The sequence below is a fragment of the Oryza sativa genome, chromosome 1 (assembly GCF_034140825.1).
Source record: "Oryza sativa Japonica Group chromosome 1, ASM3414082v1".
In the NCBI taxonomy this organism is placed as follows: domain Eukaryota; kingdom Viridiplantae; phylum Streptophyta; class Magnoliopsida; order Poales; family Poaceae; genus Oryza; species Oryza sativa.
The window spans coordinates 5,514,190-5,541,900 of record NC_089035.1 but is presented as its reverse complement, the minus strand read 5'-3'; the positions used below and the strand labels follow the sequence as shown (position 1 = coordinate 5,541,900).

General features: G+C 41.7%; 3 protein-coding genes across 4 annotated transcripts; 2 read left to right on the top strand and 1 right to left on the bottom strand.

Annotated features, from left to right (window-relative positions):
* Positions 1–1,415: 1,415 nt before the first annotated feature.
* Positions 1,416–2,572, top strand: LOC107278619 (VQ motif-containing protein 4). Its single transcript, XM_015777731.3, has one exon. It carries the CDS (start codon positions 1,464–1,466, stop codon positions 2,100–2,102), a length of 639 nt encoding a protein of 212 aa, XP_015633217.1. The 5' UTR covers positions 1,416–1,463; the 3' UTR covers positions 2,103–2,572.
* A 15,425-nt stretch (positions 2,573–17,997) lies between these two features.
* On the top strand, positions 17,998–21,957 carry LOC4327068 (serine/threonine/tyrosine-protein kinase HT1). The gene is made up of 4 exons (XM_015765766.3): positions 17,998–18,335; positions 19,204–20,519; positions 20,924–21,379; positions 21,488–21,957. The coding sequence occupies exons 2-4, from the start codon at positions 19,527–19,529 to the stop codon at positions 21,728–21,730; spliced, it is 1,692 nt and encodes a 563-aa protein (XP_015621252.1). The 5' UTR covers positions 17,998–18,335; positions 19,204–19,526; the 3' UTR covers positions 21,731–21,957.
* Positions 21,958–22,929: 972 nt separating this feature from the next.
* LOC4327067 (beta-glucuronosyltransferase GlcAT14B) lies at positions 22,930–25,470 on the bottom strand. 2 transcript variants are annotated; one of them, XM_066303434.1, is made up of 3 exons: positions 24,150–25,470; positions 23,993–24,068; positions 22,930–23,934 (listed from the first exon to the last, which is right to left on the bottom strand). In XM_066303434.1, exons 1-3 carry the CDS (start codon positions 24,859–24,861, stop codon positions 23,244–23,246), a joined length of 1,479 nt encoding a protein of 492 aa, XP_066159531.1. In that variant the 5' UTR covers positions 24,862–25,470; the 3' UTR covers positions 22,930–23,243. The 2 variants fall into 2 exon arrangements, with proteins under 2 accessions (XP_066159531.1, XP_015625845.1); XM_015770359.3 differs by having other exon boundaries at positions 22,930–23,898.
* Positions 25,471–27,711: the final 2,241 nt, after the last annotated feature.

Below are 27,711 nucleotides of genomic sequence, written 5' to 3'. Positions count from 1 at the left end.
CCTAAACCCATACAAACGGACGCTCTTCTTGTGGACCCAATTGAAAATATAATTTGATGTGTTCTATTATCATGGTGTTACAATGAGTTTGAAAATTGTCCATACATTGTGTCCTTTATAAAACAACATGATGTTTTGAGAACCATTAATAAGGCTTAGCAGGTAAATCTATCTTTATTTTTTTACACATACCGTGAAGAAAAAGAAGTACACTTTATGTGAACCCGTACAATTACTCTCTTCTTATGGACCCAATGATAGCAAAATTTGGTGTGTTTCATACTATCAAGCGGTTACGAGGTGTTTGCAAACTCTTCATGCATTGCATATTTTCTAAAACAACACAACACTTTGAAAACCGCCATAGACTTAGCATGCATCTCTGGAATGTTGTAAAAGTCCATTCAAAAGATAGAACATAACATCTAACCAAAAACTTGCATGAATTTGATGAATTCAATTTCTAATTCTTGTGCCCATGCCTTTCCGTAGGCATTGATCTTTTCATCCGAAGATCAAACTCATATTAGGCAATGTTAACCATCTATGCACCTTTGTCTTTCCAAAAAGCTTGATATTTTCCTCCGGAGACCAACCCATGCTATGCAATATTCAAAGTAGAGTCAAAAGAACAATATTAATAATTCTAGAAATTATCATATGCATATCATGAATAAAAAGAAACACGCTTCACATAAAGCCATACGATTGAACACTCTTCTTGTGGACCCAATGCCAGCAGAATTTTGACGTGTTCTACCATCGAGCCGTTACGAGGAATTTGCAAACCATCTACACACCGTACCTTTTCTAAAACAACACAATGCTTTGAAAATCGCCCCAGCTTGGCTGACAACTGTATCTTTTGGGATTTTGCGAAAAAACTTTTCAAAAGAAAAAAAACGGAACCTTCAATTAAAAACTTGCACGAAAAGAATGAGAGAAATCCACTGGCGAAGTATGTATATTCACCCTTACTTAAACAACCATAGCCTTTTGATTGCAATTACAAACGTAACCCTCCCTTACAAACACAATAAAAATTCTCCTTGCATTAAGAAACCACAGCAAATTCACCCAGCCAAAGAACAACAAGATCCAAACCAAACCCAAGAATTCAAACACACATCCAGCTGACCTGTTTGGTCATCCAGCACAACAAGAACTGATCTTCTGAGTTCCTGAAGTTATGCCACCATCACTACTACTAGTAGTAGTACTGGTATGACCACATTTCTTCAAGAGGTCAGGTCAGAATTCAGATCTAGCCCCCACACTCAGCCAGCCAAGTCACTCACAAGCATTTTGCCAACATATTCCGGAGAGGAGAAAATCCAGATCCCAAAGCTCCCAATTTTTTTTTATTTCACCTTCCAAAAAGCCCAATAAAACCCCCCCTCACTCTTCTCTCCTCTATCCTCCCCTCACTCTCTCTCTCCCTTGCCAAAGGCGACATTTTTATCATGGCCACCACCTCCACCCACGCGCCGCCGCCGCACTCGCCGCTGCCGCTGCCGGCGGCGGCCGCCGGCGACCCTTCCAACCCGTTCCCGACCACGTTCGTGCAGGCGGACACCACGTCGTTCAAGCAGGTGGTCCAGATCCTCACCGGCACCCCGGAGACCGCGGCCGCCGCCGCGGCGGGCGGCGCAGCCGCCGCCGCGCCGCCCCCGGCGGCGGCGAAGCCCGCGCCCGCGCCGCCGGGGCCGAAGAAGCCGGCGTTCAAGCTGTACGAGCGGCGGAGCAGCATGAAGAGCCTCAAGATGCTCTGCCCGCTGCTCCCCGCCGCCGCCGCCTTCGCCGCGGGCGGAGGAGGGGGGTTCTCGCCCTCGCCGCGGGGGTTCTCGCCGCGCGGCGGCGGGATGGAGGTGCTGTCCCCGAGCATGCTGGACTTCCCGTCGCTGGCGCTGGGCAGCCCCGTGACGCCGCTCCCGCCGCTGCCCGGGTCCGACGAGGCCGCCGCGGCCGAGGACCGCGCCATCGCCGAGAAGGGGTTCTACCTCCACCCTTCCCCTCGCGGCAATGCCGGCGCCGCCGGCGAGCTCCAGCCGCCTCCCAGGCTCCTCCCCCTCTTCCCCCTCCAGTCTCCTGGTCGGCAGTGACCATCTCGCCATCTTCTTCTTCTTCTTCTTCCTCCTTGGTATGCTCTGCTTGTCTGGTTAATGATGCTCTAATTACATGGCTCATGGAGGGCGATTTCATCGCTGGATTGTCCAAATCTTCATCTTCATCTTCATCTTCAGTCTCTCCTGTGAGCTCTGGGAGGATCGAATCGAATCCGTGTATGTCAGTCATGTTGTAATCCTAGTGTTTGTAACAGTAAATTTGGGCGCTTAAGAGAGATTAATTGATCGCCGAGCTTAAAGTAACTGTTCTTTCCTCTTTTGTTTTTCTTTTCTTCCTCATCTTGATGGAATTTGCATAGGTTTTAGCTTGTTTTTTTTCCTTTCACTTCTCTTGCTTCAGAAGCTTGCTTTGGCAATTTGACTTGGTAGAGTAATTTGGTAGTCCAAATCTTGTACATTAAAGTTTTCTAAATTGAGTTATATGCGAGAGGCAAGTGGATGCTCAAGTTGACATTTTTTTTATGGCAGCTAATATACGCGTATTAAAAACACACGACACTTCACTCTTGCAGTACTTTCCTTAGAACTGGTCTCATTTCAAACAAATCAAATGCTTAGGTTCAGGGCGAATTCGTCATGCCACATGCTATAAAGATTACACCCTCTTTTTTTTTTCTGTTTGTTTCTAAAGCCAGCCAGCATTATTGATTACTCTCATCAAGATCAGGTAAGAGTTTTGATCTGAACAGAGGAGCTCACTGACACTTGACATTTGAGCTAGGTTTGCTGAGTTGTTTCAAGGAAGTGGCAGCTCAAGACCATAATCAGAGCTCTTTTTCTGAGGAAGACCATCAATAATTGCTCTCCATCTTCAAATCTTGGCAGAATCTGGTTGAAATCGGGCATCTGGAGGAGGAGATGCAAACACAAAGTGAAAACAAATGCTGCATTTTCGCCTCCCCTTTTTCATAATAAAATCAGCCATCTTTGCTGCTGCTAGTGGAGATGGTGGTGGTGGGAGTGGGAATATGAGACTGATCAAAAAGGAGAAGAGGAGAGGAAGAAAAAAAACAATAATAAATCCGGTGGTGGTGGCGAGTGAGCTCCACCATTTTGCATCGGGGAGGAGGCATTAGTGAAAAAAAAGAAGCTGAATTTAGGGAGAAAGGTGACAGCTTTTGGATTGGGGAAAAGAAATTCTGCATGATTTTTTCAATTTTTTTTTTTAGAGGAGGAGGAGGAGGCCCACATCTGTCAGTGTCTCGAGGTGAGCTCAGTTCTTGCGCCCACAAACTGAATCTGTGTGAGTCCATCATCATCTCTCTCTCTCTCAAATGCGTTGCGATGCAAATGCAATGCATACATGCTGTAGCAGGAACAGTGGGCTGTCAGAAATCGAGCCGAGAGAGAGTATCTCAGATCTGTCTGCTCGCGTCGCAGCCGGACTGAAGAGTTCATCAGCTCTGCACCATCGCCAGCGGCGGGAAGAAGAAAGATTTGGGGTATTCAGATTTCAGAGGCCGCTTTGGAGATGAAAATGAATGTTACTCCCTCCGTTTCGAAATATTTGACACCGTTGACTTTTTAGCACATGTTTGACTGTTCGTCTTATTCAAAAACTTTTATGAAATATGTAAAATTATATGCCTACATGAAAATATATTTAACAATGAATCAAATGATAGGAAAAGAATTATTAAGTGTCAAAATTTTTTGAATAAGACGAACGGTCAAACATGTACTAAAAAGTCAACGGCGTCAAACATTTCGAAACGGAGGGATTATATATTTTTCTTTTCACGTCTACAGTGTGGACCATGTGCTTACAGAGAGAGATAACAGTACGGTGTTAATCCACACTGTTGCGAAAATTCCTAATTACTACTCTGTAAAAAAAATCAAATCAAATCCTAACTACGAAGCTGAACACGTATTTGTCTAGATTTGTAGCTGGGATTAGGTTTCTTTGGGACGGAGGGGTACTTCATATCCAAATTCGTACTAGTAAGACATGTTTTATCTAATCAAAATCTTTATATTTTGGGATTGATGGAGTATTGTATTTTGCAAATGTTTTAAGCATTATATTTAGGAAGTTACTTTTTATAGCTATAGTGGTGATTCTGTTATTGGCCTACCACCCCTACTGTATAAATTAGTCCATGATATTATCTAATATTATGTAATAATTTAATATTTATTTAAATCAAGTGAATAACATATATTCAAAATATGGACATTTTACTCATAGCAAAGCATGAACATTTTACTACTACTCTAGGTAAAAATAACATTTTACTACTACATTCATATCAGAATATAATATTTTTTAGGTTTATTTGAACACGGTTATTAAGAAAAGTAGAAAGAATTAAATGAGAGTAGGTTGCGATTTAATAAGAAGTGAAGGTAGATGGAAAATTGAATGGTAGAGGGTTGTGATTAGTTGAGAAAAGAATGTTGGTCAAAAAATTATTATATTTTAGGACAAATTATGAAGGCTAAAAATATATTTTGGACCGGAGGGAATAGTGATATAGAAATAAACAAGCAACCATTAGTTTTTTTAAAATTCTCAATAGGGTACCCCATGACTGCTTTTAAGAATATCTAACTACTCCCTAAACAGAGTTCACAGTAAAATGCTACCAAGATGCCTTTAGCCCTAAATCATTTTTGACAGAATAACACATAATAACTCTTTCCTTCAACACTCAATCGCTAAGGGTTCTTCATGCTTCTAACCTAAAGCTTTTTTTTAGACATATTTCTAGGTGGCTTTTATTGGTAGTAGAATCTTTTATTTTTCATCAATAAACCGTATTTATTTATACTACCACCTATTGATACACTTTAGTAAAATTTAAACCAGAGTTCAATCAGTTCTAACTAAATTTTAAAATGTGCAATACCAAATGTATGGATGGACTCATCGGTGACTCCTTGATATGTTAACAAAGAGAACGGCTTTAGGGATATACTGTATTTCCATATTATGTTTAGCATGTAAACCATGCAATGACATGTTCGCATCTATTTTTCTTACTAGTTGGAGCAAAGCTACCACTACCAAGAGAATTGAACATAACTTTTCCATGTGGTGATTGATGTTGTCGTTCATTATCATATTCATCGCCTATGATGAAAACTTCGTCAAGGTTTCCATCATTTGTTTCCTCCCTTAGCATAGTGGTGGATCTGCCATGAGGGCGGCGAGGGTTCGAGCCCTCACTATTGACAAGAGACTATAGGAGCCTCACCGAGCTCTCTAAAAATTTCTACTATACATATATGAAAAAGAGGTTCGAGTTTTGTTTAGTTTATTCAACCTCTACTATTTTTTTTCCTGGATCCACCCTAGTTAGCATCACACCTAATCTTTCTTTTTTTGTTATCATTCACAAACTAGAGCTCCTATGCAACCACAAATATAAGCGCAATTGCACAAACCACCTCGCTTAGTTTGAGGAAGGTAAAATGAACGGTTTTAATCAAATGCCACATGGTTTATGTATTTTACAGGTTTTCTTTTTTCTTTTTTGTTTCATGGCTTCCAAAATCCAAATGTTTGGTGCAGTAAACCGATGTTACCCTTTTATGGAAAAATGTTGCAAGGATGAATCATATGAAGGCACAAACAGTACATCCTATGTTCATCAATCTGACTGTCATTGCATTGCACAGACAAAAGATTGCAGCAGTACTCGATCGATCGATAGCTGCAGAGGAAGTAGAACCGTACGCAGAGAAGAGCTGATCGGTTATTATTAGTTGGGTTCATTTCCGGCCAGATTATTATTGCTCCTGCACTGTTACTGCTCCCTGGCACCGACAGTGCACACACGTACAGTACAGCCGCAATGCAAACCTTTACGTTTTCACAACCAAACCAATCGATGAATCGACGCATGTTTCAGCTCAGTTTCAGAAATCCGCCGACCGACCGAGCGTTGCTTCCGTATAAATGGGAATATTTTCGATTTTAGGCATAAACAAAATTATCTTTTCTTTTAGTTTGTTTTTCAGTATCATACTGCTGCCAGCACTAAACAGTTACATTAGTAAACGTAATCAATTTAAGAATTGTTTCCGAAGAAATGCCTACCATTTTCAACCGAATTTATCATGCAAACGTCACTACTGCACAGTTCAATTGCACACTGCTGCGGTTACGGCTGGTCGTAACAGTTTGAATTTTGAATGCCATAAGCTGTACTAGTGCTGTTTACCGCTTGCTATTGCTAGTCTCGCAGCTACAAGACGTGTATTAATTTGGTGTGTTTATGTACTAATGTGGTGTGCACTAGAGTTTGTACTGGCCAATTAAATTGGTCGGAGCTATAGCTAGCCGCAAAGCCGTTGCTGTTGCTGTCTGCCTGCCCCTTTGCCCGTTACGGGGATCCGATGTTACCGACTGCTCGGCTCAGTAACCTACAGTGCACATGTGTTTCTTACCGCCGACTATCCAAGGGCATGCTTCATTTGTCCTAGTATATAAGGGATTTTAAATAAATATATATGACATGTATATTCCAGTATTACGAATCTGGACATACTTTCTGTCCAGATTAATCACCGGTCGTTATTGTTGTTTACTGAGCGATGGTCGAAATCAATCATTGGCAAAGTAAAAGATTTCTAGAGGTGACTTTTTCCTGTTCTTTTTCTTTGTGGGAGGTCAAGCGAGACTTCGGTGCTCTCTAATTGCTGTACGATTTAATTAATTAATTAATTAACAGTGTGGCATCTGATCCTTGTTTCCCATAACAACGAAACGAGGCAGCAGAAAAGAAAGAAAAAATTTAAAAAAAGAAGAAATAAAGCTGCCACACGCCGTCTACACGAGCGAGTGAGTGAGAACAGCAGTGCTGATCGACATGATGCAAACGAAATTTGTTCAAAGCGGGAGAAGATGTGTTCGGAATATCTCATGTCAGCAAGCACCCACAGCGACAGAAACGATTGCCATACAAAGCAAACTCAAAAAACAACCAAAAGGTTAGGCAAAGATGCCACATCCGGATCCCCTTGGGATTATTGTTAGGGGGGAGCAAAGCCACTATCTAGGTTAGATCGCGTCAATCTGTACCGTGGATCGAGATCGGATGGTTGAATTACACCGATGGTCGAATTCCTATTTTATATCTATAACTAGATTGCCAATTGATCACTGTTCGATTGCTAGATTACACCCTTTAACACATACCAGATATGTATATAATCTCTATCGACGGTCAATTCATGTAACAACTCATATTGCACCTTTTACACCTTTAAGATACCAACAGTAAGTCAGAGAATTAATGAGTTACCAATGGGGTAAGAATTAATCTTGTGTTTGTTGTGTGCCTAATAGTTAATAATCAATATGTTTGACTTGGGAACATCAGTGCTGAGGTATATGCCCACATTTGCACATCGGTTTAACTTTTGATTAAATTAGTTGATGCATGAATCCCCACTACTGATGCAATGGCTCGCACGGTTTTATAGAGAGTAAATGGCATCCTTATTATTGATGTCAAGTCAAGGGTTTATTTATCAATTTTTGCAGTTCTGTGGCGTGGTCCCAAAAATTCTATCACCACAGCTACCGCATAATATATTTTTTATATATTATCTCTACAATATCATTTTCTTATCCATCAGTACGAGCCTTGTGTAGTTGTGTTACTAAAGATTAACTGCAAAAGATATAAAATCATTTTTATACTTAAAACATGTATAAAAGCAAATAAACATAAGGGATACTTAATGAGTAGTAGTTTATTAATATCTATTCAAGTGAAGGAAATAAAAGGCATACCCAGGTTTGAAAATTTCTCTAGTTCACTAATAGGGTCTCTTACATTCATAGAAAAAACATAGAAATTTTAAAGTATTTTAATTTTATAGGATATTTTCCTATGAAGGCCATGAAACAAAGGAATGAATCATATTCTATCCTTTGAAATTTTGAAATTCTTATAGAATGGACAATTCAATAGAGATTTTGAAGCAAACTTAGCAAGAGCTCTAATCTTTTTGAAAATTTTCTTTGGTTCATCTTTATCATCCGATTCCAATTTTTATCCCGCGGTTCAGTCAAATGGTTATTGTTGTGTTTTTTTTATTTTGCAATGCCTTATTTTGTACTTACATTTCTGTTAGAATAATGTGTTTTTTCTAATTCTCCGTTTTTTCTATGATTCAAAAGTGCCCTAAGTTCTTTTTAAGGAAGTGAAGATCTGGCTAGCTAATTCGAAGCTTCCGGAGCTTTTAAACGGTAATACAATTTTCTTTTAAAAAAACTATTTAAAATATATTTTTTATCCTCAAACGGTGATCATAAATCATTCAGCCATTCGGAAAAATAAAAAACCACCAAACCCCACGCAAATCGAAATTCAGCTATGCCAAACAAAAGAAGAGTGTTTTTCCCAAAACAAAAACTTTTCATCTATCATATCGAATATTTGAACACATGCATGGAGTATTAAATATGGAAAAAAAAACTAATTACACAGTTTGCGTGTAAATTGCGAGGCGAATCTTTTAAGCCTAATTGCGTCATGATTTGACAATATGGTACTACAGTTCACATTTGTTAATGACAGATTAATTAGCCTTAATAAATTCGTCTCGCAGTTTCCTGGCGGAATCTGTAATTTGTTTTGTTACTATTAGATTGCGTTTAATACTTCAAATATATGTCCGTATATCCGATGTGGCAACTAAACCTAAATTTTTTCCCCAACTAAACAAGGCCTTAGAAAAAAAATTTGAAGATTGGATTCCAGTACCATACGAGATATCAGAAGGAAACTGGCAACGGCCTGTAGACTGGATCAAACGTACGCTATGAATGCTGGCTTCTAGTACGATAAATTCCGGGGAGCAGCGGCTTTCCAAGGACGTCTGGTACATTGCCTGCAACGCACTTAAGCGTACCTACGTACAGCAAAAAATTTAACCGAGTCGATCTTTGCAACGTCTACGACGACCTTTTCTTCAGGTACTCTGTGACTCGAAAAGGATGAGATATTTCTCGATTTCTCAACGGTAGATGATGCGAATGATTTCGAGAAACAGCTGATTGATAATTCAGTTTTTTTAAGATTTAAAAATCTGGGTTTTTTAATTGTGGTTTCTAGTTTATTTTTCGAATTCTACAACTATAGGTTTATAAAATCTGAGTAAAATTTAAGTTGTTTAGAAAGATGAAGAATTGGTAGAAACTTCAGCTGCTTAGAATTAGCTCTCTAAACAGGTCCAAAGGATTTTGGGACCTCGGAGTCTGATGGTGCGAGCACTACTACAGTGTACAGAAATCTGTCGGTGGCTGAAATTATCCGGCACGTTTCATTGTGTATGTGCATGGTTAACTTTAATTACAGGTCGGAAAGGAGATGGAGAAGACCAGCCGTGTGTTGATTCCCGTACGGAATGTGAATAAATCCGTCCTAAATTTAGTACTGTAATCAATAGCACCAACGTCTAAAAACATTGCATTTCAGGTTATATATCTGAATATATATAATACTTTTAGGACAAAAGTAATACAAGACAACACATTGAGCATCGCGATACATCACTTCTTTTTTCTTTGTGAAAGATGAACAATTAGCAACTTGCATAGATCGAAACAAATGTAACTCAACTGGCTAGCTTTCTTGTGATTGAATCAATCCGAGTTCAAGCTGTAGATTTGGCACGTGTACTTGTTTTTACAGCTAATTATTCTTTTAGTAGTAGGTGATGTACCTGTCGATAGCGAGACGTTCGTGATGGTTTCATCAATGCAATATCAGGATATGCTAACCCAATCTTCCGAAGATGCTTGTAACGGTAGGAGTACGCATGTGTATTTATAAGGATGAGTGTGGGTGTATTGTGAGCGCCTACTTTTGTACTGAATTTCTAAAAAAAACAACATAAATAGGATATCAAGGCATATAATCAGTATAGTGAAACTCAATACAACAATGATCTCTGTCCTATTGGAAGTTAAGCAGCAGACAAGTCAGCGGCAGAGTTTACAACACCCAACACAACTGTTGGGTTCTTGTAAAATTTAGAGATATTTTGAGCGAATTCACAAGCCACTTGATAAACCCTTTGGCTGTTTTTTATTAAAAAAAACAAACTTAATTTCAAATATATGGTAAACGTGTCCGAATTTCACTGGCTTTTCAACTGTTTTTCACATAAACCGAGGAAACCACTAAGGAACGATCCCATAATTAGCAACAAACATTTAAAACCATGGCAAGAAAAAGATTTACTATTTGTTATCCTTTCAAAATGTCAATTCCAATATTTACTATTTTTTGAGGCAAAGTGAGGGTCAGATCCAAGTCAGCCGGCACGAAAGTGGGGCTCCAAGCTGAACCGACGCTGCCACGCAGCGCAGGAGCCAATGCAAGTGCCATATTGCCGTGTGACAATTGTTAACATCAGCAGCAGCTAGCCCTGCCGGCTCTGTCAAATCCTTCTCCTGCTTGGCCGAATTAACACTGCGGCCCTGTTTAATTCCAAAGTTTTTTTTTCCAAACTTCCAATTTTCTATCACATCAAATATTTCATGCACACACAACTTTTCAGTCACATCGTTCCAATTTCAACCAAACTTCCAAACTTCAGTGTGAACTAAACACAGCCGCTGTTGTTTTGCCATATCATGATGTGACGAAGAACGGATGGCAAATTGTTAGCATCGGCCAGTTTGTCTTGGAGGAATTAGCCAAATTTAGTCACTGTTTGGTAATTGGTACGGTAGAATTTTTGTTTTCCCTTTTTAGTCACGGAGAATTCATTCAGGTGAGAATTGAAATGGTTTTATGTGAGAATCCTGCAAATCAAAGTGAACTCTTGTTACTACGAAAATTGGGCCATAGTGTACATCCTGATTTATGGCCCATAAGCGATCTGAGGATGTTATGGGTCGTGAAAGGAATAAGTCTATTTCGTATCCCTGTCTTGCTTCTTATTGAATCGTCTCCCTTAACCGCAACTTCGGGTGTAATGTCTCCCCTATCTTTGAAAATCAGTGCAAATTGACTCTTTCGGTGGTTTAGGAAATGGTTTGTGCTGACAGTCAACCTGCCACGCCAATACAAACTTTTTTTTTCGTTTATACAAACTGCTTTCCAAACCACTGAAGGAGTACATTTGCATCTTTTTTTGAAGTTGGAGAAGGTGTTATACCCGGTTTTGCAGCTAAGAGGATGCGATTTGGTCAAGGGTAAGAGACTAGGGATAAAAAAATGGTCAGAACAGACTTATTCCGTCCTGAAATGAACTGTTACTGAAGCACATAAATTTGACAGGAAACTAGGCCTTTCAGTTATCTGCATCTTCTTCACTTCCTCTCTATCTCTCTTCGTGCTTTGCTTAGCAAGCAATTTGTTTCATTTTCCTCTGATTTTTTAGTAATTTTTGCCTTCCTCTTGAAATTGAGATTGCAATTGCTGCATACCTCAGAAAGCACTAGCAAAGCAGAATTTATTTTTAATAAAAATCATTATCACTACATGGTTCTATGGACGATGTGTTTCAACTTTCTACAGCCGGTTTCATTCTACCATGACAGCTTGACAGTGACAGTCGAGTGGTTTCTTAATTCTTCTAATAATTGTTCGTTTATTTTAACGTAGCTGTTTGTTTGTTTGATATAAAAGTCAGGATCAAACAAATCATGGACTGATAATATATTTGTCCCACGTTTGGTCGGTCTTGGGTTGATGGAGATTGGAGAAAGGGGGCCGATGTCTCGATGATAACTTAATTTTTGTTGTTATTTAGAAAAAAAAATTGAGTGAATCTTAGTGCCGTGAGGCATCTGATAATCCCTCTTAGATTATTGGTAATATACTAATATGCCGAGAGGATTTGGGTTTCGTCTCGAACTGAAATATGGTCCTCCAATTCTCCTTGTGATTTTGTTATGCAGTATCAGATGTATGTTCCAAGATTTTTCTTTTTTTTTCAAATAAACCATCATCCAATGCCTTGAAAGAAAAAACAAGAAAAAAGGACTGAAATTTGGCGAATTATTGTCGCTGCGAAGAACTCAGAGAGAACATGTGATGGCAGGCGGTTTTCAGGCAGCCGTGACTTGTCGCCGAGCAAAGTTCAGACAAAAATACGGGAGATTCCCATGTCGACGTGCAGCCATCCAGCCAAAGTTTCCTTCTTCCGTAGGCATCATATCTGCACTCCAAATGCCATTTCACTTCTCTGCCTCATTTTCTGCTCTTTGTCTGCATTTATGCCTGTCCATTTCTGAAGATGTCCATTTCAGCCTGAAGATCTATCAGCTTTTGGCATTGGATAGTGTCCACTGGGACAGATGAACAAATGACAAAGCAGGGGGGTGTGCTGAGTTTTGTTTCTTGCAGAAGATTTGTTTGTTTCCTCTTCTTCCTTTCTCCTGATGATGCAATTAGAGGTGAGACAAGCCTGTGCAGGGGCATAGGAAAATGCTTGGTTAGATTTGGGAACAAAATTAGGTCAAATGGATGAGCTGTTTGTGATCTTCCATGGCATGGACCCTTGAGGTGTGAAATGGCTTGCTTGTAGGTGGCATGATCAGGCTCCTGCAAATCAGGCAGAATGGTTTAATTTTTTTTTGATTTGTTGGCATCAAGTCAACATGCAATATCTACTCCATATTTATTTGGTGTTAGATGGATTAAAAAACAGTGTAAGTACAGAGGCTATTAGTTATATATTCCACCGCTCATGTGGATGATCAAGTAGTTTAATCTGTTCCATCTACTGACCAACGTGCTATTTTGAGCTGCACTTGTAAATTTTTCAATGCAACTAGACAATTATCCGTGCCTTGCTAACTGACCAGTGTGCCATGATATGAAATTAGCAGTGTATCATAAATTCTGTACTTGAAAAATTGCATATAGCACTACCACAAAATCGATTTTTCTTGACATCACCTTATTATTTTCTCTGGCGACCATACGCGAAAACTGTCAGCGAAAATACAACATGAGGTTCCGAGTTAGTAACCGCCATTGAAAATCTATTTCAGCCAATATAGTTTTGCTAATTGACATGAGCTGAAAAAAAAGGTTATTCAAATAATAAATATATGTATATGTACAAAAGATTCCATGGTACGTTGGTAAAATGCATGGTACTGGGATCGCAACCTCACTAGGCTAGATTCATTTATAATAGTAGAGACACAAATAGATTGATTTTAATCTACCTTAAAGACCCCTCCCATTAATTTGGCTCCAAGCCTCCACCACTGTTACCAAATGGGAGTTACAACTATAACTATAATATATTGAAGTAGGGGGTCTTTTTTTTTTTTTTGAGGGGAGTAGGGGGTCTTTATTTGTAGCTATAACTATAATATGGGAGTTTACAAATGGATGTATGAGTACAGTTATGGTTGGAAATAAATGTGTCTTGGGTAATATCTCCTTACCTTTTCGTAAACGAGATACCATGTGTTAACTGATATTTTTTCGTGCTATTTTTCTGAACCTTCGTGGTCCTTAGTCAATGCCGAGCAATACAAAACTTCTTTAGTGATTCTCAACATACCTATTTTATTCCTATATAGTTAACTATCCCCTATGACTTCCTTGCTCATGGGATAATCAAGGATGAGAAGGAAGTGGAGAGGTGGCCATTGATGATGTTTCTATGCAATTTTTAGGCTAGGAAACTAGTCTCAATGATGTTTCTATCCATTTTTTTTACGAGCACCCATCCACATTAATGGACTTGTGCCTCTTGGATTCATTGGGCCTATCATTCCCCTATGACTTCATTGCTTATAGGAGAACTAGAGATGAGAAGAAAGTCGAGAGGTGGCCGTTGGTCTTAGGCTAGGAAGCTAGTGTTGATGATGTTTCTATGCAATTCTTCACGAGCACACATCCGCATTAATGGGCTTATGCCGCTTGGATTCATTGGGCTAGGGGTGGATATCGAGCCAGCTCGACTCGGCTCGGCTCGGCTCGCTACCTTAACGAGCCAGCTCGGCTTGGCTCGTTAGTGCTAACGAGCTGAAATGCTAACTCGGCTCGACTCGGCGAGCTGGCTCGTTGAGCTTGTTTAGCTTGTTAACTGACCAGCCGGCGCTCCCTATCCGTGAAGCAGACCAGCAGGGTGCGGGAGGAGCGGCATGGTCGGTGTCGTCGGCATGGCGCTGCGGCTGCGGGAGGAGCGGCGTCGTCGGCGTGGCCCTGCGGGCCTGCGGCTGCGACCTGCGGGAGAAGCGGCCGGCATCGTCGGCGTGGCCCTGCGGCGGCAGAAGGAGCGGCCGGCGTGGTCGGCGTGGCCCTGCGGCTGCGTGGCCCTGTGTCGTCGGCGTCGTTGGTGTTGATGGTGGCTGCGACTTGCCGCCTGCGAGCTTGCGACCTGCCACGGTGCCGCCTGGGATTCAGTGAAGCGGCTGAAAAGATAGGGTTTAGCCGTAATTAGGGAAGACAGGAGTTGGCCAGTTGGGGAGAGAGTTTTTACTGGGTTGGTCTTGGGCCGGCTGTGGCCTGTGGGCCTGTGGATGTGGGATTCTTGGGCTATGCGAGTTTAACGAGCCTACCAAGTGACTCGCGAGCTAGCTCAGGATCAGCTCGTTAGCTTAACGAGCAAAACTGCTGGCTTGGCTCAGCTCGTTAAGACTCCGAGCTCGAGTCGATCGGAGCCGAGCCTGAAACGAGCCGATCTGAGTCGCGAGCTTCGAGCTTTTTTTTCCAACCCTACATTGGACCCATCATAAGGTGGACGCAGCTTGGAAACAAAGATGGAGCGGAGATGCTCACTCGATAAGAACAACCAAGCAACACATACCATATTTATGTTGTAATTTATAAAAAATATAGTTCAATCAATAAATTAATGCAAACAAGAAAGTATACCTTTAATTTTAAATAAAGTAATATTCTTTGCACCATAATTCATCATACACCATATCAAGTCATCGATCAATTCATCGAACCTCCTATTATGCAAATTGGTTCTGATTATATTAATAGCCGAGAAGGCTCTTTCAACATATGTTGTTATAACAAGTAGAAGCAATGCTAAGTTAATAGGGTGATAGACCAATGGAAATCAATGTCCTTTTGCATTTCAACCATCTTCAAGGACAAACTACCAAGATCATGTGCACATGGCAGTGTCGATGTCCACGTGGGAATCGGGATGGCTTTGGCCCTAGCGGTGCCGACGCCTTGGTGGCATGAATAAAAGACGAACCGTTCAATCCAAGACTTAATGATCGATGGGACTGATCGAGGAGAGACGAGACGTCAGCATTTCTATTTTCTTTCGTCGCTTGTGGCCTTCCACCTACAGCGTGAATACTTGATGGGCTGGTCACTTGTAGGATGCTTATGGATAGAATCTGGTATCAAGAAGCCCAAGGGAGGATATAGGAGTTTGGGGGGAGGGGGGGGACGCAGGCCATAGCTGGGCCTATCGACCTACCCTACCCATGGGTGGTTCCGTCCCTCCATCATGTAATGTTAACGGATGGGCTTGACCATCAAACACCTTGATACCATTTCTTGTGATCCCCTTTGTTGTGGTTGGGAGACACTTGTTGTCGCCTCTTCAATTGATCTTATCATGCTCGGAGGCTATACCTACCCATAGCTATTTTTTCCATCCTCTACGTCACCACTAGCTTCTACCTAGATATTTGTTGCATCCTTATCCTACATATCTCTTGATATCGTCGCCAACATTGACTGAAGACTTATTTGTTATCAGCCTTGTCTTTTGCTATATGATGACATAACGTTTGTCGTCGAAGATCAAGGCCGAGTGGAGGGAAGTAGCATTACCATAGACACAAGTGGGCTAGAGAACCTATTTCAAGCAAGAATTAGTTAGCATCAATGACTAATTTCTCTTCAAACTTAGGTATTTTGTGTGTATGATTTCTAACAGTTTTCTAGTTTGATGTTGTTTTATTTTATTGAAACCTTTGAAAGTTCAATGGTTTTGTTGTTGTCTCCCTTTGGTAGCATTACATTTGTGTTACATAAGTTTATTTGGGATAGAAAGATGAATTTGCGGGATATAATGAATCGCCATCAAAGTCAACTAACCAAGAAAATCACTACTCCCTCCATGGATAAACTAATGTTTGATGCTCCTACAAACCATTTTATCCTACCTAGATACCCTAGTAGAAAACATTGTTTGCATGTCCATTTTCCTTTTTGGACCACAGGAAAAAAATGCCACATGAATAGAACAAACTTAGGAATATGAACAAAATATAGGTGCAAATAATATATTGCAAAAGCACATGAGAGTGTAGGGTGCGGGCAGGGAAATTTCGAATGGCATCACATATGTTTTCTATACGCACAAAGATTGATGATTTTTCATATGAAAAATATTCATCAATCCTACATCCCAAATGTTGATATAGTGAAAGAATAGTATGTCGAAGAATCCTTTACGTTTTCTCCATTCCAAACGGGCCGACTAGTTTGTTGTTTCTAAGCATAGAGCTATAAAAGATACAACTAGTATCCTTACTATGTCTCTCTTTTTATGTCACCATTTATGGTTGATGATTTGTTGTTTCCTTGTCCTACTTCTTGGTATCCCCCCACATGTTGACCTTAAGCTTTTTTTTTTGTCGACATCCTTATACCTTCTATCATCTTTGTCTCGTGTGACCGTCACACTAGTCATCAAATATTTAAGCAAAGTTTGGAGGGTGTATGTAAAAAATATCATGTATTTGCCACATATCTAACCCACAATAATTTGCTAATATAATGCTTGTGTCAATTGTATCGTGTCTTGTAAAAATATAGTTTGACGACTTTTATGGTTATCCGCCTTGATAACATTATTACTTTTGTGTTACATTAATCAAATCATGCAAATAAGATGGGGAAAAGGGGAGGAATATTTTTCACCATCACATATAGCTAACTAAGAAATAAATATTTTCCTGCAAAAAAAAAGGAATAGCCAGTGATGGAGGGATGCAATATGCATGCAAATAGTAAAACAAACAAAAACCAATGCATGAACCTAGCCATGGAGGATCCCAAGCACCAATAATGGAAGAAAAGAACGTAGGAAAAGAAGAAAAAGGAGAGGGCCAATGTAGACTTAAAAACTCCCTAACCACTTTTTGTGCAAAGCTGACATTTTCAATTCTGCTGTCCCTCTCTCCACCTCTGCCTGCATGCTACCAGCCCCACACTCCACCACAACCTCTCTTCCCCTTTCCTTTGCCTGCATTCTGCATTTTGACTTCTCCTCCTCCTCAAACTCACTCATCACTTCTGTTCCTTGAATTTATTTGTATTTCCATACACACCCTCATCTTCTACTACTATCTTCTAGATACCATTCTAAAAAAAATATATGAATTTCTAGAGTTTTGCAGGTAATTAAGAAAATATATTGAATTAAATGGAGAACGGCCATGATTCGTTTGACAAAAATTAAACAAGGAAAGACTATGATTAAATGAGATGAAGGAGTAGGTGTTTAAATACTACTCCTATATTTCAGGGTAAATTTAGATAACGAGAAACTACTATATTTTGAAACAGCAAGAAATAGTAATAATATTAATTACTATGTTTCCATTCATGTTCATGCACATGTTCACTGTTCACATTTGTTTATCACCTTCTCACATAGGGGCTGCGTTTAGTTCACATCAAAATTGGAAAGTTTGGTTGAAATTGAAACGATGTGACGGAAAAGTTGGAAGTTTATGTGTGTAGGAAAATTTTAATATGATGAAAAAGTTGAAAGTTTGAAGAATTATTTTAGAACTAAACACGGCGAGGATTACACGCATGGTAGTACCAGATTTGTAGCCCTGAGAAGTGAATGAAAATCCACAGTTTCCCCCAAAAAAGCCTCCTCTTTTTTACTTACCTGAACTTTTGTCCAGCCCCTATACATATCCGTATTCTGAACCCGAACCCTCAAATGCAGCAGTGAACACAACACAGAGGAAGAGAGAGAGAGTTAAGCTGGGCTCAGGGAGGACTAGGAGAGCAGCAGAGGCGACCGCTTGTTGTTGCTGCTGCGTTTGCGTTTCTAGGGTGTAAGCACGGGCCATCTTTCCGGTGGGAGCTTTGAATGCCAATCTTCACCACCATAGTAGTACTATCTCATTATCTCTCCCTCTGAGTCCTCTCTCGATCCGGTTCGGCTTGCTCGGGTTCGCGCAACGGAAAGGCGAGATTTTTGAGGGGATGAAGTAGTTGCCATTCTGATATCCTTCTCTATCTATCCGCTTCGACGAGCCGCGATCTCTGGGAGGTTGGTTTCTTTCTTTGCTTTGCTTCAGAGATTGGCATCTCCCTTCCTCCTTTTCTTCTTCTTGGGCTGCTCTTTCAGATATCAGATCGGTTTTCTGTTGAGGAAGGCAAGTTCTTTCGAGGGTGATTTGTTGTTTGTTCTAGATGTTTTTTTTCTTGTTGATTAGTGCTTAAGCATCGATCTTTGTGTTCTAGATTGGTTTTGTGTTCATGTATGTATATGCTTCGGGTGTTGAAGCCATCAATCAGTGTGTGCTAATATCTGTTCCAGGTTCTTATCTGGGTTCATGCTTTGAATTGGTTTAGTATTTTTTTTTCTCTCTCTCTGCGATTATGAAATTTTAGGAGTTGGATGTTGATTTTTCAATATATGAACAGGAGATTTTTTTTGTTTGGTCGTGTTAAGAGAAGTCGTAATCTAGGTAGGTCTCTAGTGCTAATTATAGCAAAAGGAAGAGATGTCTTTCTCTCCAGAGTTTAGGTTTCGTTCAAAAATTTTGCGCCGTATTTTGATTGACAAGGAGAGATGAGATCTGTGCAGTATGTCAATCAGTCAAGACTAATCCAGATGCTGTTCATGTCTTGTTCTTGATCTGGTCATAACCTTGCACTTTCAGTTTCTGTGATGCTTCAATTGTCAAAACCAGCGTGTTTTAGCACTGTTCCACCATGGCAGTTGTTCTCCAACGCAGCTAAAAAAAAGTCAATTCTTTAGTATTATATTGCAGATATGTTTGTCTACCATTTCAGTCTAATAATAATAAATACTACTCGATTTGTCTCTGTCCATTGAACCAAAACATATTCTATGACCAATAATTGACAATACAATACTGCCTGTTGCTAACCCAGTTCAGTTTATCTTTCAGGAATCTTGAGAAGCCTATGCAATTGCTGGTTCTTCATCAACCTTCGCAAGTTTTTTGGTTCCGTTTGTAGATATTAGCTAACCATAGATCAATTATAGTTTAGCCATCTTATAAACAAGCTGTTGTGAGAATTTGACTTCAGATGGGCCAAGGAGTTGCGGCTATTCCTGGCCTTGGGTCTCTTGGAGGCGTTTCCTGCGACAAATTCCTTTTCTCCTTTGCGAAATTCTACTTCAACATGTGGTTTCTACTGATCCAGGCATCCAAAGTTGGAATTTGATCACTTGTGAGGTAGCTTCTCTTCGCTTTCGTGGTTTGCCAGAATGGAGAGAGAGAATTCATGGCTGAGGAGAACCAAGTTCTCCCACACCGTGTACACAAGGTTGGATCACCAACGGGCGCCTATTGCTCCCCTTGGCAGGGATGTGGAGCAGAAACTGCAGAGATTTATTAGTATGGGGAAGTCTGTGTCGATGCCTGTTAACCGGGACGAGGATGCAGTGGCTGCGTTCAAGCACTCTGTGAGCTTGCCAACAGCCCGCTCCTCGCTTCAGATTGATAAGGAAAAGGCCAACAAGCAGAAGGCAGATTTTGATATCCCTTCAAGCCCTCCGGTGAACTCTGTTAATTCGAAGGGCCTGAAGGCAAGGAGCCTGGTCAAGAGCCCAAGCTCAGCGATGCTTCTCAGCTACTTGAACAAGGCACACCCGAATCGAGATTCAAACCTCAAGAAGACTGACAGACCTCAGCACAAGCTGAGATCAAAGTCCCCTCTTCCGAATGTAGCGCCTTCTGATGTGTTCAGAGAAGCACGTGCAAGTAGCAGGAGGTTTACAAGCCCTCCCCCAAAGCGAAGGGGATCTGAAAGAAGCATTTACGGCAAATCGTTTGATAGACAACTGTCTGATATGAGCCAAAGCCCTGATTTGTGTTCAACCCCAGTGTCCTCTGATAAGCACAAGTCTCTAAAGGATAGCTCATGGACTAGGAGATATTTTGATAATGGTGGAAGGAGGAGGGTTAGTGCAGTGGACGCTACTGAAGTTCGGAGGAACCGCGGGGTTAGTATGGCTCAGGCAGTTCAAACTACAGTTGATTGGACACTTGATCCATCTAAGCTGCTCGTGGGGCATAAGTTTGCATCTGGGGCATATAGCCGGCTCTACAAAGGACTCTATGATGATAAACCAGTTGCCATTAAATTTATTCGGCAACCTGATGATGACGACAATGGGAAGATGGCTGCAAAACTTGAAAAACAGTATAACAGTGAGGTCAATGCTCTATCTCACCTCTATCACAAGAATGTGATCAAGGTAACAAATAACCGCTTTTCATCTTGCATCTTGCATTATTCTGCCATAATCACCATATAAATCTATGGAAGTGTGTTCTTAGATTTTACTTGAGTTACTTCTAATGACCATGAAGTCTGGTATTGTGATCAGATTAAATTAATACTGTAGCCTTTATTTCATAAAAAAGAACACTTAGGATAATCCACAAACTCTGTCAGACATTTCAGCTTATGTTCTCTTCTCTTAAGGTATTTGATCTTATTTGATTAACACTGTTCTATAAAATTCCCAGGATATTCATTCACTTTATATGGTTGGCTTGATTGATTGACATTAGCTGATCACTGAATAATCTCTGAAATACTCAATTTTTATGATTTTGCTAATGGCAAACCTTCTCTGATCTTATTTATGTAATGCAGCTAGTAGCAGCCTATAAATGCCCACCAGTTTTTTACATAATTACTGAGTTCCTCCCTGGAGGTTCCCTGAGGTCATATCTAAATAGCACAGAGCATCACCCCATCCCTCTGGAGAAGATCATATCCATTGCTCTCGATGTTGCCTGTGGGTTGGAGTACATTCACTCTCAAGGGGTCGTGCACCGTGACATTAAGCCAGAGAACATTCTCTTTGATGAGAACTTCTGTGTAAAGATTGCTGATTTTGGGATTGCCTGTGAGGAGTCAATGTGTGATGTGCTGGTGGAAGACGAAGGCACTTACCGGTGGATGGCCCCCGAGATGATCAAGCGTAAGGCATACAACCGGAAGGTCGACGTCTATAGCTTTGGACTACTCCTATGGGAAATGATCTCTGGAAGAATTCCTTTCGATGACTTAACCCCTCTCCAGGCGGCTTATGCTGTTGCAACTAGGGTAATGGTTTCTTTCTCAATTTGAGTATACCTCCTAAGAGTAATTTTGTTGCTCCGCAGATGTCCAAAAACTTATGCCTCCTTTTTCTCTCCGTGTTTAATTTTTCAGCATGCGCGACCAGTAATTCCTCCAGAATGTCCAATGGCTCTGAGACCGTTGATCGAACAGTGTTGCTCATTGCAGCCCGAAAAGAGGCCTGATTTCTGGCAGATTGTTAAAATCCTGGAGGAATTTCATTCTGTTCTCTCCCAAGGTGGCTGCCTCGACTCACTGAAGAGCAGCAACAGCCAGGATCAGAAAAAGCGACTTCTGCATTGGATTCAAAAGCTGAAACCCTCACATAGCACCTGAGTTCCTGTAGTCTCTAGCATCCTTTCTGCCAGATGTTTTTATCCGGTTCTGTATGCTCAGTAGCTTAGCATAAGATTTTCATTTTTGTTCAGAAAAGGTGAACCTGTGTTCTAGGATGCTTGGACATGTTTATCAGGTGAATTGCAAGTAGGTTTACAGTACCTGTATATTGTGCTACCCTTCTGCTCTCTTCTCTGTTTTTGTGAAATTTAGTAGCAGATCATTCACATGCAGGTGTCTCTAATTATAAAAAAGGTAGCATTATTGGCCTAGATATATCGTAATCACTCATTTATATTAAGATTTTAAGGCAAACCTATGCAGGGTTGACTCCAGGCCGTCAGAACAGGAAAATGGCATTCGTTAATACAATTATTGTATCTTATATTATGGAGTCATCGTAATTATGATGCGACTTTGAGAAAGCAACATCTCTGCTTGCTTGAAGTCTGCTTTATCCTTGTGCTGTTTTTTTCTTGAAAGATGGATGTCAGTTTCTGGGAGTTTTTTTGTTCCGTAGCAGCATCTTTAGCTGAAAACTTGGTTAAAGTATGGGCTCTCCAAAATTCGCCATATGTGGGAGAAGTTGGTTTTTTTTTTCTTTTGAAAAGTTGGGTTGAATTTTGAGTGTATATGAAGCCTTTTCTCTTCAGATCTCCATCAGTAGTTTGCTGAATGTATGCGTATCTTGTAAGCTCTACCCTGAAAGTCTGAAGTTCTGAAACATTCAGATCACTGTAAAGCTTTACTCCGAATTTTTCTTCTTGACGAATCTTTCTATTGTTCTTGGCAAAGCAGCACGACTGCAATGAAATGAGTGAACAAAATGCCGCGTAGTTTAGCACACTAATTACAGGTTCAAAAACTCTGAAATTGAGTATAGAGCATTTTCGGCGGAGCAAAAACTGCGCACTGTCACCATCGAAAAACTGTAGCAGTTCAGCACTAATTTCAGCAGTTCTTCAGGCAGCAGCATCACCATCAGAAAAAGAGCAGACAACTGAGATAGCAGCACATAGGGGGGCCACATTGAACCGTTTCGATCTCGCGTAGCTGTAAGCATGTAACTGATGCAACAACATGTTTAATTAGCAGACAAAGCAACATTTTTCCCCCATCTTGTCGACGTCAGAATGACAGAATGGACGGTGCTTAGTACTACGAAATGCAACATTTTTCCAGCTTGCGAACGTCAAGAGTTTGTGTGTTGGTGTGAACTGTAAGCAAGAACCACAGAAAACACCTTGTCCTTTCGAGATGGGATAATGAAAATGGATTACAGTTAATTAGTACTAGCAAGTACTATATACTTATCTCTCTCTTTCTCTCTCTATCTCTATACATATATATGCTTTTAAGTTTTAACTTGATGAATTTGTACAAACCTGCAAGTAAATCAGTAGGGTAAAAAAAAAGAAGAAAAAAGAAGCGAATTACACGATGCAGATTAAGATTAACCAGTGAGTGATTTATCTCACTCGATCACTCTCGCAGCTAAGCTAAGCTAGCTTAGCTACTTGCACTGGCTGTTGACGAAGGCCTCCGACCTGACGATCCTGTCCATGAGCTTGTCCAGCCGCGCGGCGCCGGGGCCCGGCCGGAGCACCCAGTCGTCGCCGACCTCGTCGCACCCGCCGCCGGCGCCGACGCACCACCCGCCCCGGACGAACATGTCGCCTTCGGCGCCCGCCGTGCCATTGCCATTGGCGCGGCCGCGGCCGCCGAGCAGGTCGGCGTCGATGGCGTCGAGCACGGGGTCGTCGCGGGGGAACTTGCGGGCGAAGGGGGCGCCGCTGCGCTCCATGGCGGGGCGGTCGGCGAGGGCGAGCGGGTGCGGGTGCTGGCGCGGCGGCGTGTCCCACTGGATGTGGTGGAGGTCGTGGTTCGCCGCCGTGGGCACGAACCGCGGCGCGTTGCAGAGCACGGTCTGGAAGTAGCCCTCCGGCGAGGAGACGAAGTTGGCGTAGTACATGAGCAGCGTCCGCGGCAGGTTGTCCCACCCCCACACCACGTATTCGGCGAAATCCCTGCTCAGCGCCACCCACGCCGACCCCGTGAACAGCTTGAACGCCGTCGGCAGCTCCCGCCGCTGCTCCACGTAGAAGATGTCCTGCTTCCGCGCCATGTACAGCCCCGGGTCCACGATCACCGGCCTCGCCCTCTGCCCCCTACATTGCCATCCAGCCTCGTTCGTCAGAACGAAGCTGTAATATAATAAACTAACTAGTTTACCAAACCTCAAAAGGTGTAGTAAGTACTTACTCCTTCCATCCTAGATAGCCGGTGTGCTCGATGAAGTTGGTGTTCCTCGGGATCGAGGACAACACGTGGAGGATATCTGATGGATGAATGGTTTTAGCACACGAAGTCGTGAAGCTCACATGTCAGTGACTCAAAGTTAGGGGGACGGTCGTCGTACCGTCTTGGGTCATGAGAGGGTAGTCGGAGGCGGAGAGGTTGATGAACCAGTCCCAGTCGCGGCTGCGTCGGAGGAGGACGGCGCAGGCGTGGAGGGTGTTGGCGACCATGGTGGGGCCGCGGTAGGTCACCATGTTGGAGCGGCGGATCACCTCCACGTTGCCGACTCGCCGGAACATGGAGCTGTTCGCCACGCGCGCCGCCAGCTCGAGCCGCTCCGACACGGCGGCCTCCCGGTCGAGGTGGACGACGTAGAGGTTTCGCGGGTGGTAGAGCGCGTGGAGCGTCCGCCATAGCCGGTCGAGGTCGCCCTTGGAGCCGGACACCAGGTAGGCCAGCCTCGCCACGCCGGCGCCTGGCGGCGGCGACGGCGGCGGCAGCGGCAGCGGCTGCTTGGCGGCGGGGAAGAAGGCGGGGAGCGACGCCGCGACGGAGAGCGACGAGGTGGCGACCGCCAGCGTGACGGCGAGGAAGAGGAACACGCCGAACGCCGCCGGCAGCGCCCACCGGCTCTCCAGCAGCGCCGCCGCGCCGCTCGGCAGGACGGACGACGCCGCCGCCGACGGCGACGGCCAGCGCGGCGACTGCTTCGTCGGCGTCGACGTCGCCAGCGCGGAGTAGTCCCCCCGCGGCGTCTTCCCCGACGTCGGCGAGTGATGATCACCTCCTCCTCGACCTCCTCCGCCGCCGCCGCCCATGGTGCTCGCCGGCATGACACCCACCGCCGCCGCACCACGCTACAGAATTTTCATGGTTCGCTCTCACCAAAACTCTTGTAATTTATATGGAATTATAAGCAGCCAAGAACCAATCTCTCTCAAAGAACTTGCGAGGAATAGGGAGACCCGATGTGACCGATTTCAAAGACGAAAAATCAAAAATCAAAAACAAAATAAAAATCAGAATATGATCAAAATATCGATCACGACCTTAACCAAGAAACCGAGTGGAATTAAACGCGATGCTGATGCAACGGCGAAGACCTTATCGCCAAAGAGATCTGAACACGCACTGCTCCTCCTTGACCCAGTAGCCCGGGAGATCAATCAATCAAAACAAAAAACAAGAAGAAAAAAAAAATCAAAAAGAACACGACGACCTCTTCAAAACACGAAATCGACCAACCAAACAACCGGAATCTGACAGGGACAGATGATAATCAGATCAGATATAGAGGCAGCTGCAACTCCATGCATGTGTCGCAATTAATAATGCTCGATCGATCGAGAAGAAGAGAGCCGAGATCGATGAGAAGAATATAAGTGGGGTGTGTAATTAATCGATCGATCAAGAGAGAGAGGTGAGGAGATCGATCGAGCAGATAACGCGGGAAACGGTTGCGAGTTTGTGGAGGGATATATATAGAACACGGCATGTACATCACCAACACGACAGGTGGCAAGATTTGCGAGACACTTCCCCCGGCTAACACGGGCCATAACCTATCCCTAATAATGTGTATACTTAATTAATTAGTATAGTAAGCAGATGAGTGCTTCTTCTTCTTCTTCTCTCGTCGCCGTACGCAAATGGCGATGTGCGTGTGTGCATGCAAGCGTCGTCACGGATTGGTACACTCGAGAAAGTTAATTATCATGTGACAGCGACGGAGATTGAGGAGAAGTTTAGAGTCCATGGCCCAGATGATCTGCTTGATTTCTGCAGTTTCCGGTATTTTAATCATCATCTCTGTGTATTATCTTAGTTTATTTTTACGATATGGAAGTATAAATTCGTATTTGCACCAACTTAAAATATGTACTGGAGTTGTATAATGGAAAACGGAACAATGAATTAATGTGTGATTAATTATTATTAGCTTAAAAAATTAAAAAAAAAATAAATTAATATGATTTTTTAAAGCAACTTTTTTATAGAAATTTTTACAAAACACATACCGATTAGCAGTTTAAAAAATGTGCGCAGTAAACGACCGAGTAAAGTTGGGAAGTTGGGAACATGGACTTGTGAAGTTGTGAGTTGTGAACACAGCCTAACAATCACAGCAACTGTGTTTTATCCAAGCTAATTAATTAATTAAATCTGATTTTTGATCCGGTTTGACTTGATTAAGAATTGATAGAGAGAGATAATTAAGCTGGCAGGGGGACATCTCTGGTAAGCATGTCCCTTGTCACCAAACCCTGGCACAAATATGTCATTTTTTAAGCGATAAATTAAGTTGACTAGGGTTAATTTAAGGCTTTAAGCACCTGTACTGAAGGGCAAACAACAAGAAAACACTGAACAAAAGCAATCACACTACTACGTGTTTAAGAAACGGAAATTAAAGCTACTCCTATCAAACATTGATAGAGCATTAATATATTAAAGGAAAAACGAGAGTAAGAAATCGTCTTAGAGCATGATCAATAATTCAATATGTAGTATGACCACCACCGAAGCTAGGAAATTAATGTCACATTAGACTGACACAAGAAGTCTACATTTTTTTTGTCTAGAGATTTAGCTAAAGAAAAAGATAGGATCCGGCTTCACATACAAAAGTTGATTTATTATTTTATAATGAAAGAAGTACTCCATTCGGTCACGAAATTAGTGATTTAGTGACGTGTTGGACAGTGGCATGGTAACCAAAAAATTGATTATTAATTACTACCACCAATAAATAAAGCACAGTCATAATATTTTGAAACCTTTTTTTTGAAAAATTTAACCATATTATTTTCAAATTTTGAATCAAAATATTTGAAGAAAAATTGATAGTCAAAGTTTAAACGTGCTGACTACACGTCCTCTAAAATATCACTTATTTTTTATCGAAGGGAGTAACAAAATCCCAGACCATGCAATGTGCCAATGTTCATCTCCCTTCTCAAGATGACAAATGGCCGGGGTCTGATCTTAGATTTTTTCACTCACAACGGTACTCATTGAGTCATTGGAGGGAGTAATTCTAGTGTTTAGGTACAGGTACAAAGGTTAACTCTCTGCGATCCCCTCTTAGTAGTACTGATGAAATGAGCACACTCGAGTTGTTAACACCAACATTTGCCAATGAAGTCGCATAGGTATACCACCTGAAGATATATGATAATCAAGCAAATCTAAACGAGGACATATCTGATATGATACACATTGGTTTAAGAAAAAGTGCATGACACAACCTTCTTCATATATACTCCAGTTTTTAATAGATAACATCGTTAACTTTCGACTATTTATCTTATCAAAAAATTATATAAATATATTTTATTTTGCTATGACTTATTTTATCATTAAAGAAACTTTAAGAATGGTTTATATTTTTTTATATTTATACTAATTCTTTTAATAAGATAGATAGTCAAATATTATGTTAAAAAGTTAACAACATCATCTATTAAGAAACAAAGTTTCAAAATTTTCTTTTGATGGGGGCTGTTTAAAAGAATTTCCCTACTCGAATTTCCTCCCCTGCGCATGTGTTTAGGCAGACTTTTTCATGCCCCAACTAGCATATCTTGACACTTGTGGGACCCAATTTTGAATTTTGTTCGGTCACACAGTACTACAACTAAACACATGGGTTCAGATTCACCTAGGCATTATTGTTTATTGTA